Source organism: Erythranthe guttata, chromosome 8 (genome assembly GCF_056151865.1).
Source record: "Erythranthe guttata isolate IM_541 chromosome 8, IM_541, whole genome shotgun sequence".
Taxonomy (NCBI): domain Eukaryota; kingdom Viridiplantae; phylum Streptophyta; class Magnoliopsida; order Lamiales; family Phrymaceae; genus Erythranthe; species Erythranthe guttata.
The window spans coordinates 15,453,767-15,471,079 of record NC_142540.1 but is presented as its reverse complement, the minus strand read 5'-3'; the positions used below and the strand labels follow the sequence as shown (position 1 = coordinate 15,471,079).

General features: G+C 38.0%; 1 protein-coding gene and 1 non-coding gene across 2 annotated transcripts; one reads left to right on the top strand and one right to left on the bottom strand.

Moving 5' to 3' along the window:
* Positions 1-7,579: 7,579 nt before the first annotated feature.
* On the bottom strand, positions 7,580-9,392 carry LOC105951245 (Peptidase M50 family protein). Its single transcript, XM_012974638.2, has one exon. It carries the CDS (start codon positions 9,191-9,193, stop codon positions 7,841-7,843), a length of 1,353 nt encoding a protein of 450 aa, XP_012830092.1. The 5' UTR covers positions 9,194-9,392; the 3' UTR covers positions 7,580-7,840.
* Positions 9,393-10,750: 1,358 nt separating this feature from the next.
* On the top strand, positions 10,751-10,857 carry LOC148768603 (U6 spliceosomal RNA). Its single transcript, XR_016033333.1, has one exon. It is a non-coding gene; the product is annotated as a U6 spliceosomal RNA (small nuclear RNA).
* The last annotated feature ends 6,456 nt before the right edge of the window (positions 10,858-17,313 follow it).

The window sequence follows — 17,313 nt, the reverse complement described above, 5'->3', positions numbered from 1 at the left end:
TCTTACAATTTACGATTCAAATATTACAATTCGTTTCGATTTATACTTTTCTCGGTTCGTTCAAATCTTAGAATAAATCTTGAATTTCAAGAATCTCTACTGAATTGGTTAAATATAGGAAATTTCCATATACTACTTACTTTTTGTGGGATTGTCTAGGGTGAAATACTCCAGGAACACAACTTCCATAAGATAAACTTTTTTTTTTCGGGAAAAACATAATTATATTAGACACCCACGATCATAAAAGGGGGGAGAGTTACACCTTCCAAAGAATCCAAAGTCTCGCACAAAGAGATAACATGATCTAGTTTATTGGCATCACGCCTTAATCACACCCGTCGGTGGTGGAGACTAGACAATGACATGGGTCCGTTTGGCGACGACGCTTCGGCTCACTAGAGCTTCACGATATGAAGCAATATACGTGCTGCTCCATCCCACAATTTCCCCAAGTGCTTGATATTCCTCTCCATGCACAAGTTTATTCAGACGATCCCAAATGCTCCAAAGAATCACTATTGCAAGAGGAAACGTTTCAACAGTTACTCTTGAGCCAATCTGCATACCCAGCTCCAAACCGAATGATGCATGTCACCGTTTGTAGAGAAACGGGTAATTGTTCCCACAGCTTCCTAACTCCATGACACTGAAAGAAAATATGTGGCGGTGCATCTGATTCTGTTCCACAATCTCACACGACGGGTCTGAGACAATCCTCCGCCGAAACAATTTAACTTTACATAGTAATGCTTCCATACATACCCTCCATAAAATTAAATACACGAAACTTTGGTGGCAGATCAAGTTTCCAAAGCCATTTCCAATTGTATAAATGCGATCTACTGTTTGATCCGGACGAGCTATCTCCGACCTGCAAACATTGGCGATTCATAATGTCATGACAACAAATTTTTACCGTAAAATTTCCCAATTTCGAAAAACCCCATATAATTCGATCTGCCGTTCACATGCCCCCTGCTTGTCACCGGCCAAAAAACACTATCCAAAACCTCAACATTCCACAAACCCATATCATTGTCAATAAGGTCCAGTTTGACCCGGACCCGGTCCGAACCTGACCCGGAGACCGCCCGCCCCGCCCCTGCCCCTGCCCCATTGACCATTGACCCGGACACGGACCCGACAAAGTATGGGTCGGTTTCGGGTCCCGAGGCCCGACGGGTTTACTCGGCGGGTGGACCCGAGGACCCAACCTGAGTACCCGTCGGGTCCACCCGGATAAAAAAATGTTTTTTTTTTTCAAATTTTGAAAATGCAACGACTATAAACCGGACCCGAACCGGACCCAACCCGGATATTCAATTTTTTTTTAATTACAACGGCTAGAAACTCGGGTCCACCCGGAACGGACCCGAACCCGACCCGGACCCGATCCAAAAATTCAATTTTTTTTTAATACAACGGCTCGAAACTCAGGTCCACCCGGAACCGACCCGGACCCGAACCGGACCTGGTCTGACTGATTTCAAATTTTTTTTTTAGTTTTTTTTTTCAACGGTCACGATCATCCGACCGTTTGAGATGAAGGGCCAGGATTGTTCGACCGTTTAACCCGACCCAAACCCGACCCTAACCCGGCCGGTCAAATTAAATATGTAACTTTTTTTTTCTCACATTTTTTACCTATAAATAAACTTATCCCCTTCTCAATTTTCTCACCAATCCACTCACAATTCTCTCTACTCTCTCAATTCTCAAATCTCAAGTGTTTTCTATTTTCGATTAAATTTGCAAGCATTCTACTCTCATTCCGATTTTCCATTTTCGTTTTTGTTTTCGTTGCTCTAAGAAAAAAATGTCTTCAAGTGGTAATCGTGGAACGGGAAAAGGAGTAATCCCTCCCGAATTGGAGTAGGATTGTTCCGATAATTGGCAACACCAATCAATTCCCGAACTCGAATCTCACACTCTCGATTTTCGAAATGTACTTGTTAGTAGTGATGATGAGCCGACCGAGGTACCGCCTCCTAGCCGACCGACCGGAGTGCCACCCAAGCCAAGGCGATCAAGGGCCTCTACGCCATCTCCTAAGCCATCTTCTATGCCGTCTCAATCATCACTCGGTGGAGGATCCTAAATGAATGACACGGAAACAAAATCCGAAATGTTTCGTGTCCATTTTACTAGAGCGGTTATGGGGGACGGGAGCATCCAAGCGTTTTGCAATTATTGCAAGTTATTTATTTTTGCAAGCTTTTTATTTTTTAATTATTTGTGTATTTAATTTAGCAAGTGTATTAATAGTTTTTTTAATTTAATATATAGGGTGCACCTACATCATACGCGTGGAAAAAGGGCGACGGGCATGGGACCTTTCGTAAGCACTTGATTAGCAAACATCAGACGGAATTCTGTCGCAACCAAACTCAAACACAAATACGATTTAATTCTTCACAGGAAAGTACCGATTCTCAACTTTTTAAATTTTCAATAACTGTAGAAAGAGAAGAATGGGCTAGAGTTATTTCATTAGCATCACTTTCATTTAGTTTTGCTGATAATGATTGTCTTATAGATCGTTTTAAAAAATGTATGAGCCTAGTTGTTCTTGTCAACCAAAAACTACATCTACTCTAACTACAAAAGAATTGGTTTCTAGTACAGGAATTTCTTATGCTAGACAACAAAGTTTCTATTTGTTCTGATATTTGGAGTGATCATTGGGGTCGTAATGACTATATGGGTGTAATATGTCATTGTATTAATCGTGCATGGAAACTTGAAAAAAAATTGGTTTTCCTGTTATGAATACTGGTCATACTGCATCTGAAATTGCACAATCACTTCGCTATGTGTTAGATTCATATTTATTAACTGAATTTTTTTTTTCAATTTCATTCGATAACGAAAGTGCCAATACGGCTTATATCCCTGATTGTGTAGCTGCATGTAAGTCAGCATGTAGGGGAATTTTTTTTCATATTAGGTGCATATGTCATATTTTAAATTTATGTGTGCAATATGATGGTTTACGAATGTTAGTAACGCATAGTACTAAAATTAGAGCATGTATTCAATACATATGGTGACACAAGTCGGTTACCAGACAATGGTGGGAGTTTTGTCAAGCCCACCACATACATCAAGTTAGATTTAACAGAGATACTCCAACTCGTTGGAACTCAACATATAGACTTTTAAAACAAACTTGTGCATATAAAGAATTAGGACAATGCTAAATGCAGAATCTGGCCAGCCAGAATCTGATTTTTTTTTAATTTTTTTTTTTAATATTTTATTTAATACCGTTTCTACCCCTTAATAAGGGTCTGGTTCCAAATTTACTGCCGGGTCCGGGTTCGGACCGGGTCTAGGCCCAAACTGGAATTTTAATCCGAAAAAGCTGTGGTTGAAATTCGAACTCGGGTTGCTAAAAAGGTAAAGGATTTACCTAACCACGGAGACATAGAACAACTTAACGAAATAACTAGCAGGAACACTAATCATTATGATAAATAATAAATAGATTATTAATTAGCACATTCATTATTATTTAATAATATTAATTAAATTATTGAAAATGCAATATAATAAAAAAATAATAATAATATATTTTTTTTAAAAGAACTTGAGTTTAATCCATTTAAATCCAAAGATTCAATTTAAATATTTAAATAAAATGTAAATGTCAAAAAATGATTAAATTTTATTATTTTTATACAATAAAATTCACTTAAAAAGATATTACTTAGTTAATTTGATGAATACGTCATTGTCAATAGTTGAGCTTTATCAATTCAAATCTTTGAATAAAGCTTACGAATTGAAAGAACTTGATCTTAACCGATTCAAATCTTACGATTAACAGATTAATTCTTACGATTTTAAGGAATTGTATTAATATTATTTTTATGATAAAATTTAATTAAAATATATTATACTTTAATTATAAATAGTAAATTCGTTTAATATCTTCTTTAAAAAACTAATCAACCAAGTATTAAAAGAAAATCACAAATGTAATATTTTTATTTTACTCATCATCTATAGTTTTATTTTAAAATATAAATACTAATTAGAATAAGTTATAATATGTTTTTTTTTCAAATAAACATCATCTATATTTTTTTTTTATAAATATGTTCTTCTCAATAATTGGAATTTGTTATAATTTATTTTTATTAAATAAATATCATCTACATTTTTTTTATAAATAAATTATTTTCAATGATTTTCCTATATAAAATAATCAACAATTTCAGTACGTTCTTGTCAATAATTGATGTCAATCGATTCAAAATTATGAATAAAATTTAAGAATTAAAAGAACTTGAGTGTAATTACTCCAAATCTACTATTTGATTAAACTAAGTATCAAGTCATGCATTTATATATATATTATATATATATATATATTACAGTAAATAATGGATTTGTTCGACCCTACACCCGGTGAAAAACATCGGGTGGGTCTTCTGCTGCCACGTGTCTTTTTTTTGTATTTTATAATAGATTCCCCGCTAGGGTTTACCTTTATGGATTTTAGAAAAATAAAAAAAAAGAACACGTGGCAGCAGAAGACACACCCGGTGTTTTTCACCGGGTGTAGGGTCGAAGGAACCTAAATAATGATAGATGTTTGGGAGAGTTGAACTGCGGTTCTTTATATTTTTTAAAATTTAATATATTAAATTTCTTAATATTAATTAAAATTATTGAATATAATGAATACGACAATTAATAATTTATTTGACATTGTTTATATAATAATTATAATCATTTTATAGTATAAGTGTATTATATATATTTATTTGCAATTATATTCCAATTATGGGATCAGCCTGATGGTTTGTACTTACTATATGCATTCCGGCGACCCAGGTTCGATTCTTATTTGAAGCATTTTTGGGCCAAATCTCCTCATTAAAAATCAGTGGGTCCCCTGGAAGACCCACAAGACCCAAGTTCGAAACTGAACAAAGAATATCCCGGGTTGACCCGGGTCTGGAAATGAGGAAGAGAAATGTAAGTAAGTTTAATATTAATAGTTTGTAGGGGTATAATAGTAATTACACTTTGTGACTTTTTCCAATTTTACAATATTGCCATTTTCTGGCTGGCCATAATCTGGCCATGTAGCTTTATTGAAAGAATTAATATGTCAATTTTTTTCAAACGGAATTTCCTGAGGGTGGAATTTATATTTTACCCACTTAATGGGATACATGCTTGAAAATTTGTAATGTTTTAAGCATTTTTTCCGAAAGTTATGATTTATTATCTGGTACTTATTATCCTACTGGTCATTTAGTTGTTTATCAGTTATGCAATATTGTCGGTGTTATTAATGAAGCTATGCAAATTGAAATTTTAGTTCCGTATCGAAATGAAATTAAGAAAAAATTCTGCAAATATTATATAAATATTCCTGAACTATATTTGGTTGCTACAATTTTAGATACTTAGGCTTGGTCTATTACCTGATATGCTACAAATATATTACGAGAATTTGTCTAAAAAATATATCATTGATTGATTGCCCTCCACTTCCTAACGTACCTACTCTTATTAGCACTTCGCCTGCATTATTAAATGAACTTTATGATGAATATGCTACTATATTTGGAACATCTAATGTTCCAAATAACGATCCTGCTTTAACATCGGATACATCTACTATGTTGGCGACCCAACGTTTATTGCATTAGCGCTTCAAGCGCCCAAGGTCCTCATCCTCAAGTTCCAATCAACGATTAGAACTTGAGAGTTATTTAACCGTTAGATTTGATTTCACAGAAAGTACATATTTTGACATACTAGTGTGGTGGAAGTCAAAGAGTTCATTGTTTCCAATTTTGGCACATATTGCCGAGGATGTTCTCGCCTGTCCCGTCTCCACTGTTGCGGTCGAATCCGCCTTTAGTCTAGCCGGTAGAGTGTTGGATCAAACAAGAAGCAATTTCGGTGCCGACAATTTAAAAAATCAAATGCTTTTGGGAGATTGGACAAAAACCGACTACAGACACAAAGATGACCATATCTACAAAGACGACGACGATGATAAATATGTTCCTACAGAAGGTGGGAATGCAACTTCACCCGGCGGCAGCAACGACTTAAAAGGTAAGTGAAGGAAAGAGAACTACGTGGACTTTGATTCCGTACCGGATACGTAGGCAACTTAGTTTTAAATTTAAAATTTTATAATTTTGAATTTAAAACTAAGCTTAAGTTCTTTAAATTTAGCTTCTTTTTTTTTTTTTTTTTTTTTTGATGTATGTGAAAATAATAAAATTAAATTAAAAAAAAAATTCAAAAACCGATTTTGGGCTAAGACCCGGAAGGACTCGAGTGGACCTGACCCGGACCCGGTCCCGCCTCTACACGGGTCGGTTTCGAATCCTAAAAAAGTAGGACCCTGACCCGCCCTGTGGCCGTGTCTAAGGTCCGCCACCATATTAGGAAAAAACGAGTGCATTGGCCTCGGCGTGAAAAATTTCGGACGACTATCATGAAGAATCCACGGGTTGCACCACATAGATGTGTTCTTACCATCCCTTATTCGCACCTGAATACCTTCTTTCAAGTGGGCGTGGGTCTCAACGAGCTCGCCATGTGGCTGACGGGCAGTGGCCCACTTCCGCAGACCAGAAGTCCGAACCGAACTATTCAGTGCGGTACGATTTCTTACGAATATAATTTGGTTTTCTCGGTTTCGTGCCGCTAAAATCGAAAATATGTTTTCTTATTTTTAAAAAAGATAAAAAAAAATATTTAAATTAATTAATTCTTGAACTTGACATTCAAATTTCAATAATTGACCCTAAAAATAAAAAGTGATTATTAATAGAGGCTAATTTGTAAATAATGGAAAAATATCAATCTATAAGTATTTTATAATTTCTTTTTACCTTAAAGAGGATTTAAAATAAAAGAATTATATATATATATATATATATATATATATATATATATATATATATATATATATATATATATATATATATATATATATATATATATATATATATATATATTCGATACGGTACGATAATACGGACATCAATACCATACACAGTACAAAATACCAGAATTCAAAAACAAATCACCGAATACCAAAACGAATTTTCAATTCGATAATTGACACGTACCTTATTTTCGATTTGGACAATTTACCGACCAGAGAAAATACCCCTAGTTTTTGGGATCTCACCCTAGAAGGTCCCTACTTTTGTATATACGATACTATACAACTTACTTTTGTATATAAGATAAATTTCCAACTTCTTGTTGACACTTACATTCTCTCCCACTATTATACATTTCTTGAGTGTAAACAAAATGATAAGAGTTACTATATAATATTGTTTTTGTACTTTTCAATGAGCTACGCACCAAAGTAGGAGATGTATTCAATTCCTATACCCTGTAATGATAATTCATAACCAGAACAACTAATTCTAAAACCAACAACACATTCAATTCTCCAACACTTCCAGGTACAAATCTGAGGCTACCATTTTTCAAATCTTTCTACAGAGAATGTTACTCGAAAACGAAACAGTTGACAGATAACAACTATATGCTAATTTGCTATTTAAGGACGCAAATGAAATTAATACCGAAAATCTGTATTACTAGAATGTGAAAAGCTGCGCATAAGAATAAAAGCAGCTTCAAGTAACTTAGTACAGAAATCGACAAATTTCCACAAAAAAAAGAAAAAAAAAACAATTCACAACTTCGTGTATGCCATATCATCTCACCTTTAAAAGATGCCACAAGAACCGAAGGAAGCAATTTCATACACCAAGAATCCTTATATACGATACAGAACAAAAGTGTATGACACAAATTATAACCCAAAACCCGAGTACTATAATAAATCCTTAATGAACTCCAAGTTTAACGTATCACGAACAAGGAGGTACACCCCAAGAATTAGGACAAGCGTAATCCCGGAAGACATAATCGTTTGCTCTAATTCCAAAGGGAGCTTTCTCCCACCTCTTGCCGCCTCTACGAGTATCAACGCCAAAGAACCACCGTCTAATGCAGGCAGTGGAAGAATATTTATCACCGCAAGATTAAGATTCAAAATAGCAGCAAACTGATAAAGCCCGTCAGAATTCGACCTCGCCACCTCAGCACCCACAGCTATAATGGCAACAGGGCCCGAAACTTTACTTGCCGACTGAGAGAAATTCATGAACGTCTGCCTCAAACTGTCCACGACGTTATACGTTAGGCCCCAAAATTCACGGCCCGAATAAGTGAAAACTTCGAACACATTCTTCGGCCTAGCTTTGGAGAACTTCACATTTGGAGATAATTGAACTCCGATTCGGCCCGTACCGTCTGTACTCTCATCAGGGGTGACATTAATTTGGAGGTTCTCTCCTCCCCTACCGATCTTAAACAATACCTTTTTATTGGGACTTTTTCGAATAACGTCAACAACTTCGGTTACTAAATTCGGACCTGTTTTGGAGATTTCAAAATCATTAACACCTAAAATAACGTCTCCGGTCAATAAACCGTCTCGTAAAGCAGCTGAAAACGGCCTAACCTCGGGCACAAGCACCCCGGGGAACGATTCTTGAACAGGCAACCCAACATACAACACTTGAACTAAAACAATCAAATAAGCAAACACAATATTAGCAATCACACCAGAAGAAATAACAAGAACCCTATCAAAGATTGGCCTATTTTTCAGCAAATTCACATCATCGACCGGAATATCGCTATCGGGATCGTTATCGGGAAAACCCACAAACCCACCAAGAGGAAAAGCCCTAATTGAATACTCCACATTATTCGAATTAAATTTAGCCAAGATCGGACCAAACCCAACTGCAAATTTACTCACATGAATCCCCTGAAGATAAGCTGCAAGAAAATGGCCGCTTTCGTGGACAATGATAATAGCTGTCAGTACTGCAACCGCTTCAACAACTGACTGCGCGTTCTCGAAATCGAACCCGTTTATGGCCAAAGTTGTAAACTTTTTCCTCGTACCTTGTCGGAATCTTGTATTCTTGAAAAGCAATAGGCTGCTGCTGCTGCTGTTGTTGCTGGTGGTGGAAAATCTCGAACATGGAGAAGAAGATAAGGGTTTGGAGAAGTGGGTTTTGGGCTTTAAGGAGAAATCTGTAATGGGTGTTTTTGAATTGATGAATCTGAGAAGAGAGTGAGAGGAAGAAGATGAAGGGAGATTTATAATCATGATTTATGATTTTCAGAAGATTATTTTTATGATTATGATTATTATTGGAAAGAGGAATGAGGGGAAGTTAATGAAGGCGGGCGGGGCATTGATTTCTGGTATAGAGAAATGTGTAGTAAGTAGAGCACTGAATGGATAATTGGTAATTTCGTTTTTGTGGAGGTGAAGAGAGAGAGAGGTTGCCATCCATTTCCACAAGCTTATTGTTTTTGTTTATTTTTGGGTTCATTTAATAATCTTGACTTTCTTTTTTTTTTTTTTTTTTTTTTTTCCTTTTTTCTTTGGGCTTTTGGGTGTTATTGCAATGTTTGTTTGCCATTTGAATTCTAGGGAAGATACGGTACAATATACACCATAACCTTGATTCCAATAATTTAGAGCAAATTACGAGGACACCCTGAGATAAGGTTCGTTACCAAAAAACCCTCATTGTTTGCATAATTACGAGCACTCCTAAGGCATTCTCCATCTAATGAATTTACTCTCACAAAATTAATAGTAATGGAATCAAAATAGGTTTCATGGAATATCCATTTTATTATGAGCAGAATACTTTTAGGCCTCTTAGGTTTGCTTGATTAGGGGTGATATGATCTTTAATCAGGCGTAAAGGCGTAATCAAGTATTATAACGCCCGCGCTACACAAATCCTCCATCCAACTGATTATGAATCCACCCACACCCCGTTAGATTGTCTAATCCGGTATCTAAACCAAATAAAGTTGCATGTGAATGTCTAATTGGTCATCAAAAGACATATATATATAATATCGTAAAATACCTCCACCATCGCACGATTAACTAAATGCTCTGATATAAACACTAGTAACACAATTCAATCATTCCCCTTGATACACTAACCCCTTTTCACAACGGTATTATGATCATTAACCGCTTTTACTGCAATAAAATGAAATATATTTTTTATGGATGTAATTTTATTTACTGGTAACAAGAGATATTGTTTTGGAGGAACCGAAACCTGAATTGTGCGTTTTAATTCATGGTAGATCTGAATACCAATTCTAATCGCTAGAGGTTTATGGTTTACGCTTTCTATTTTCAAAGGATTCGTGGTATCCTGTTTTACGTTGGCCGAAAATCTGATAAATTGAACCTTTGGGTGTGCACATCTTTGATGTTGTGTGTGTCAGTTGTTGTTGATTCTTCGCTTACAACATTATATTTGTGCATTTTAGTAAATTTTGTTGTGTGCGTCAGATGTTCTTGATAAATTACATAATTATTTTTTAAACTTATTTTATTGAACTGGAGTTTAATTGTGACTCTCTAAAGATGACTATTTATTATGATTACATGTCCTTTTGACATTCTTTGCATGTTCACAAAATTTCATATTTGTGTGACATTGTTCGAATACAAAATATCGTATTGGTAGATTCCGAAGGACTCCGAGAAGCTGGCAAACAAGGAGCAGGGCCGGTGCGGCGTATTTTTGGGCCCCGGGCAAAACACAAAATTGTGCCCCTATATAATACGGGGTTCGGTACCTAATTTGTTTTTTTTAAATAGGGAACATCCTCGATTTTTTTTGAAAATATATACATGTAAATTATAAACATATTTAATAACAATACAGAGAAGATTAGCATGGCGCCTGCACAAGGATGACACCCATAAATCGAGATATGGTCCAAATTTTTATGGTAATCAAGATTTTTAACTGAGTCATTATCATGAATTTTTCTTTTAGTAAAAAAAAATTAATAAAATTATATTAAAAAAATTATTTACTTTAACAAAACTAGTTTAATGTTAGGAAATAAAAAACCAATAATGATTAAAACAAGAATTAAAGTATAACTTATAGAAAAATAGAAATATAAAATAGTATAGGGGTTCACCCGAGAGAAAAATAAAATAGGAGTAAAAAGACATATATGGAAAAAGTGGGAGTAGTATTTAAGAACAAAAAGAATTGGGTAAAAGCATTAGTGATAGGGGAGCATGGTAGTTAATCTCGCGATATACCGCGATATAGTATGGTTCCAATCAAAACGATACAACTCGATTTATGTATCGCTTATTGATAAATACCGTCAAAAATCGCGAGATATCGTATCGTATCGTTGTATCACGATACGATACGATATTGACGATATTAGTCAACAATTAAAAAAATGAAAAAAAAATGCAGAAAAAAACGAAAAAAATGCAGTCAACTACTCCGAAAAACGGTTTTGAACAGATTTCTTCAATATCCCAGCCCTAATTCACATTTTTCTCTTCAATTTCTTCACAAACCCACACAATATTACAACCCTAATTCAATTTCTATAAATTCTTGCGATTCAAGACCAATTCGAGGCTTTTTTTGTTGGATTTTGCGATTGATGATGACGAATGCAATCATTTAAAATTGGTAGATGATGACGATTTAAGTGACATTGATCTTCAAAATTATGAGATATCGAATATTTTAGAAATTAGGTATTCGTATTTGAACTTAGGGACAATTTGGCTAAGCTTATTTTAAACAGTTGATAAACTCTTACATCTGATAAGTTGTTTTAAGAGTTGATAAGTTGTTACGTCTTACTTTTAAAATTATTTTTTTCAAGTGTTTGGATAGTGATCTTACAAGCTATTTTACTCATTATAAGATCTTAAATAAATAGGTGGGGTAAATATACTTTAAAAAAAAATCTTATTTGCTCTACAGTAGCCTATAATATTTTGACTTTTAAAGATCTTTTAAAAAAATTACCTAACACACTAGAATAGCTCTTAAACATCTTATAAGCTCGTTTTAACATCTTATAAGCCTAGCCAAACACCCTCTTAGATGATGTTATTTGATGAACATATATGATTTTTGTCATATTTTATACTATGATGTTGAAACTTGAATTTATATCTATTTTGAAATAAGTAGTTACATTAAATTTTACATATTTATAATATTTTTATAATGTAGATATATATTTTTTACTATTTTAATAGTTGGTTAAATATCTTACAATACGATACAAGACATGGAGAAAAACGATACGAGATATTTTTACGATCCGATAACCATGTAGGGGAAGGAGTTGAAAAGTCAAAATAAAAAAAAATGAGTGCTTTTCTTGTTAGTAGAAGAAAAAGAGGACTGAAAATAGGAAAAATTTGGAGCCCTGTTGACAAATGAGCCCTGGGCCTGGGCCCTGCTCGCCCTGGTCCAGGGCCGACTCTAACGAGGAGTTGGTGGCCGAGGAAAATTGTGTCAATATGAACAACGATGGCGAGCATCAAAATGCGAACTAACCAAATCAAGTCACCAAATAGGAAATGCAACAATAGTGTATTAATTGACTTAAGCTCCATAGTTACTCATGTTTGAAAGGGGTGAAACTCGCTAGGGGTTGCGCGGGTCATAAAATCGCGGGTTCTAGCGAAACCCACCACCTTCTTATCAATTAATGGTTCTTGATTTTAAGGAACAAAACTTGTGGGTTTTCGACGAGTTTAGGATAGACGGGTCCATGGCGGGTTTAGTAGGACCCAATTTTCACGAGTCGAAACTCGTCATAATTAAAATTTATTATTTTTAATAATTTATAAGTTTTACGTGAAACTATTTAGAAATTAAAATGAATGACCAAGCTTAAAATTTTAAATTGAAACCAACGTGAATAACATCAATAATAATTATCAGAGTAAATCAAAATTAATATGTTTTAACCATAAATTCGTTAAAAAGAGTAACTAAATTCAAAATTTTATAAAACAGCAATTAAAATAAAATAGATGACTATAGGCAAAACGAGACGATGTAGTCGTTATAGATATAAGTTTTGACATGTAAGAAATACTTTATTCATGTAGTATATATTATTAATTTATTATACTACATAGTATAAACAAAATGACGTCGTTTTGTATGGCGGGACGAGACGGGTTTTACGGGTATTAATTTTTTTTGAACCTGTCTTAGACCCAAACTTGCGGATCTTCTCCATTTCAGGATCCAATGTTATTGATAGATCTATCCATCCGGTCCTAGCGGGACGATTTTTTACCGGATTTGACGATTTCAACGGGTTGGTGAGTCCGACTAGCTCACCCCTAAAGCTCGCTACTTATCTTTAAATATTATATTGTAGATAATGGTATTTTGTTCTTATGTTTCTGCACTTTGGTATGTAATTTTGAATCTGTTACATATTGCATGGTAATATGCAAAATATTTGTGAACAAGAATTGATTTGAGATTGGTGAATATGTGCTAATATCAGTTGTGATGAAGTGGAATTGCAGGAATATAGTTATTATATAGGGACGTTGTAAGGGCATTATTGACATTTCACATATAATCCAGTTGAAACTGGTAGACCAAACAACAAACCTCAAAGGTCCCAAATTTTGCAATAATGCAAACCAAAATGGAGAATAAAGAGGATTTTGCAATCCTTAACGGTGAAAGTTTAATTAGTCCATCAATAATAATCTATCTTGTCCACCAAATCAAAAGAGGCCTTAGTGTTACGGACTTGTTCCCTTAACAAAGAACCGTGCGGCCTTAGCTCCTTCTCGCCCCTCGCGATAGCTAAGTCAGCCTCTCTCGAATTGTGTTGCGAATACTTAATTGATGGAAACGAAGAAAGAAAGTAAGAAGACAAGAGAGTTGGTAGGAAAAAGTACTTTATTACTTGAATACTTGTTGGATTGTTGGATTGAATGAATACAAATGAGGACCCTACCTCTATTTATACAAGACCACCTCCTCAATGGACGGTGGAGATCGATATGATCTAACGGATGGGAGTGGAACAATCCCTTGATTGTCTCTACCTACCACCACCTACCTCTACCTACCAAAAATGGCTCTACCTACCACTATACAATTGGGCCAACTTGGGCCTAACCCTACTTGGGCTAATTCTTGGACTCTTTAACCTCCCCAACTCAAGGGAAATCGGCAAGGGGTTGGGTCAAAACTAGCGGGCCGTGACATCCTCCCCCGCCTAATCCGGCGACGTCCTCGTTGCCTCGAACAAGTGGAGACGATCTCGAAATTTCCACAAGTCTTCATTCGTCTTCCACGTTGCCTCGTACTTGGGTAATCCATTTGATGAGGCTCCAGTAACCCTGCCGGTTGTTTATTCTCCACTTTGTCTTGTTGGCAGACAAGACAAGTCTTCACACATGCATCGACACCGTCCCGCATGTGAGGCCAAAAGTAGGCCGTCTCGAGCAACGCCATTGTCCTCCTTTGGCCCGGATGCCCCGCCCACTTGGTGTCGTGGCATTCGTTTATGAGGTCCTTCCTCAAGCTGCCCCACTTCGGAACGAAGAGTCGCTGCCCCTTCGTGTAGAGTAGGCCGTCCTCTACCCAAAATTGTCTCGTCTTGCCCTCCTTGACGAGTCGAATTAGCTCCTTGGTCATTGGATCATGTTCGAGCCCTTCTCGGATCATGTCGGCCAAGTTCCCCCTTGTCGAGCTAATCGCTGCGGGTTCGGCTTTTCTACTCAATGCGTCGGCCACAACGCTTGCCTTCGATGGTCGGGTCTTCCCCATCCCGACCAACTCGTTAGGTTGCTTCCGGAGTTCCTCGAGCTCCGGTGGTGATTCGCGATAGGGAGCCATGGCGGGTGGCTTGGCTCCCGGCTCCAACTCGATGGCATGATCCACCTTCCTCCTTGATGGAAGTTTGTTGGGCGAATTCGGTGGCATCACGTCTTGGCTGGCCTCCAAGACGGTTTGGATGATCGGTGGCACGTCCTCCTCTTTGTTGATGGGCGGGCTTTCCTTCTTTAAAGTCGCTAAGAATGTCGGCTCGCCCCGTCGAACTCCCCTGGCAACTTGCATGGCCGACAGTTGCCTTGGTTGTGTGCTTTCTTCCTTAGTGGTGCCGTTGATGGCCGGCACCATGCAAGGTGTCCCCTTCTCTAAGATACAAATCGAATTAAAACAAGGCATCGGGATAGCCATTACCTTGCGGAAGAAATCCATGCCTAGCACCACCTTGAAGTCATCCATTGGTGCTACCGAGAAATCCACTTGGCCCTTCCAAGTGCCTAAGTGCAGCTCCGCGTCTCGTGCTACACCGTTGAGCGGTTGGGCCTTAGCGTTAGCGGCCTTGAGCCAACCGTCTCGTCTGGTCCACCGTAGGCCAACCCTCTTGGCCTCTTCCTCGGTGATAAAGTTGTGGGTCGCTCCCGTGTCCACCATCACCTTTGCTGGGGTACTGTTGATGCGGGCCTCCACGTACATCAGCCCCTTGCTTGATGTTGCCGGCATCGGATTAGCCTTCAAGGCGTTCAGAAGTTGGAGCGATCCCATGTGGCCTAGCTCCTCGTTTGTGTCTTGCTCGGCCTCTTGTTGTAGGAGTGCCGACAAGGACCCCATCTTGGGACATTGACTCATCGCGTGCGGCCCTTGCACACGAAGCATCCTCCCTTAGGCACAAACGACTTCTTCTTCTCTTCAAGTTGTTGGCGTGAGGATGGCTTGTCTCCTCCCCTCGAGGTTGACGCTCGCCTTGGGTCTCGGTTGTCTCGATAGTCCCGACCATGATTGTCCCGCCTCTCTCCTCCGTCTTTAGTCGGGTTCCACTTTTCTTTTCGCAATGGCTCTCTCGGTTGATACTCGGTTAAAGACTCGGCGGCGGCAATAGCTTCATCGACGGATTTGATGTCTCGTCGGTGGAGTTCTTGCTTGGCCCAGCCTTGTAACCCATCGGTGAAGTGGAAAAGGAGATCCTCCTCGGAAAGGTTGGGAATTTGAAGGGTGAGGGTGGTGAACTCCGTCACGTACTCGCGGATTGAACTTCGTTGCTTGAGTTCCCTCAACTTCCTTCGAGCCTCATAGACGACGTTCTCCGGGTAGAAGTGTCGCTTGAGTTCCCTCTTGAACTCTTCCCAAATATCGATTTGGAAAATGCCTTTCTCGATATCGGCGTGCTTTCTACGCCACCACAACATTGCCGTATCGGAAAGATAAAGGGAAGAAGTTCTTACCTTGATCGTCTCGTCGACTAGACCGATACCCTCGAAGTATTGCTCCATCCTCCATAGGAAGTTTCCAACTTCCTTGGCGTCCCTTACGCCGTTGAATCCCATTGGCTTCGGACAGTCCACCCTTGGACTCGAAGTAGCGCCAACGCTACCGTTAGCGGCGGCCTTTTTGCACAAGGCCAAGTCGTCGCGCATCCCCTCGATGCTCTCTTGGAGGGATTGGATGATGGCCTCCAATCGATCCAACCGTTCCTCCCGCAACGCCTCATTGTCCCTAGACAAATCGAGTTGCTCGGCGACGTGATTCTCCAACACTCCCGTATCGTGCTCGAGCTTCTCGAATCGTTCGCTAAGCTCCGCTATGGCGATGTTATTCTCGAGCCTCTCGAGTCTTTCGCCATGATCCGTTAGCACGGCCTCATTAACGGTACTCTCCCCACGAGCCTTGCTGTGGTCCCTCTTCTTCTTGTTATTTACGTGGGCCTCCCTGCCACGTCCCTCGGTTACGTACGAAATATCTTCAACGTTCGCCATCGTTGAGAATTCGATCAACACAAAGCCCTTAGCCGGGCTCTGATACCACTTGTCACGGACTTGTTCCCTTAACATTAACCGTGCGGCCTTAGCTCCTTCTCGCCCCTCGCGATAGCTAAGTCAGCCTCTCCCGAATTGTGTTGCGAATACTTAAGTGATGGAAACGAAGAAAGAAAGTAAGAAGACAAGAGAGTTGGTAGGAAAAATACTTTATTACTTGAATACTTGTTGGATTGTTGGATTGAATGAATACAAATGAGGACCCTACATCTATTTATACAAGACCACCTCCTCAATGGACGGTGGAGATCGATATGATCTAACGGATGGGAGTGGAACAATCCCTTGATTGTCTCTACCTACCACCACCTACCTCTACCTACAAAAAATGGCTCTACCTTCCACTATACAATTGGGCCAACTTGGGCCTAACCCTACTTGGGCTAATTCTTGGACTCTTTAACCTCCCCAACTCAAGGGAAATCGGCAAGGGGTTGGGTCAAAACTAGCGGACCGTGACATTAGGCCTCTAATTATAAGGTTTGAAAAATAAGTGTAATTGTCTTTATAATTTTTTTTAAACTCTTTATTTTTAAATTTTTTTCAACTATTAACTAGTCGTTTTT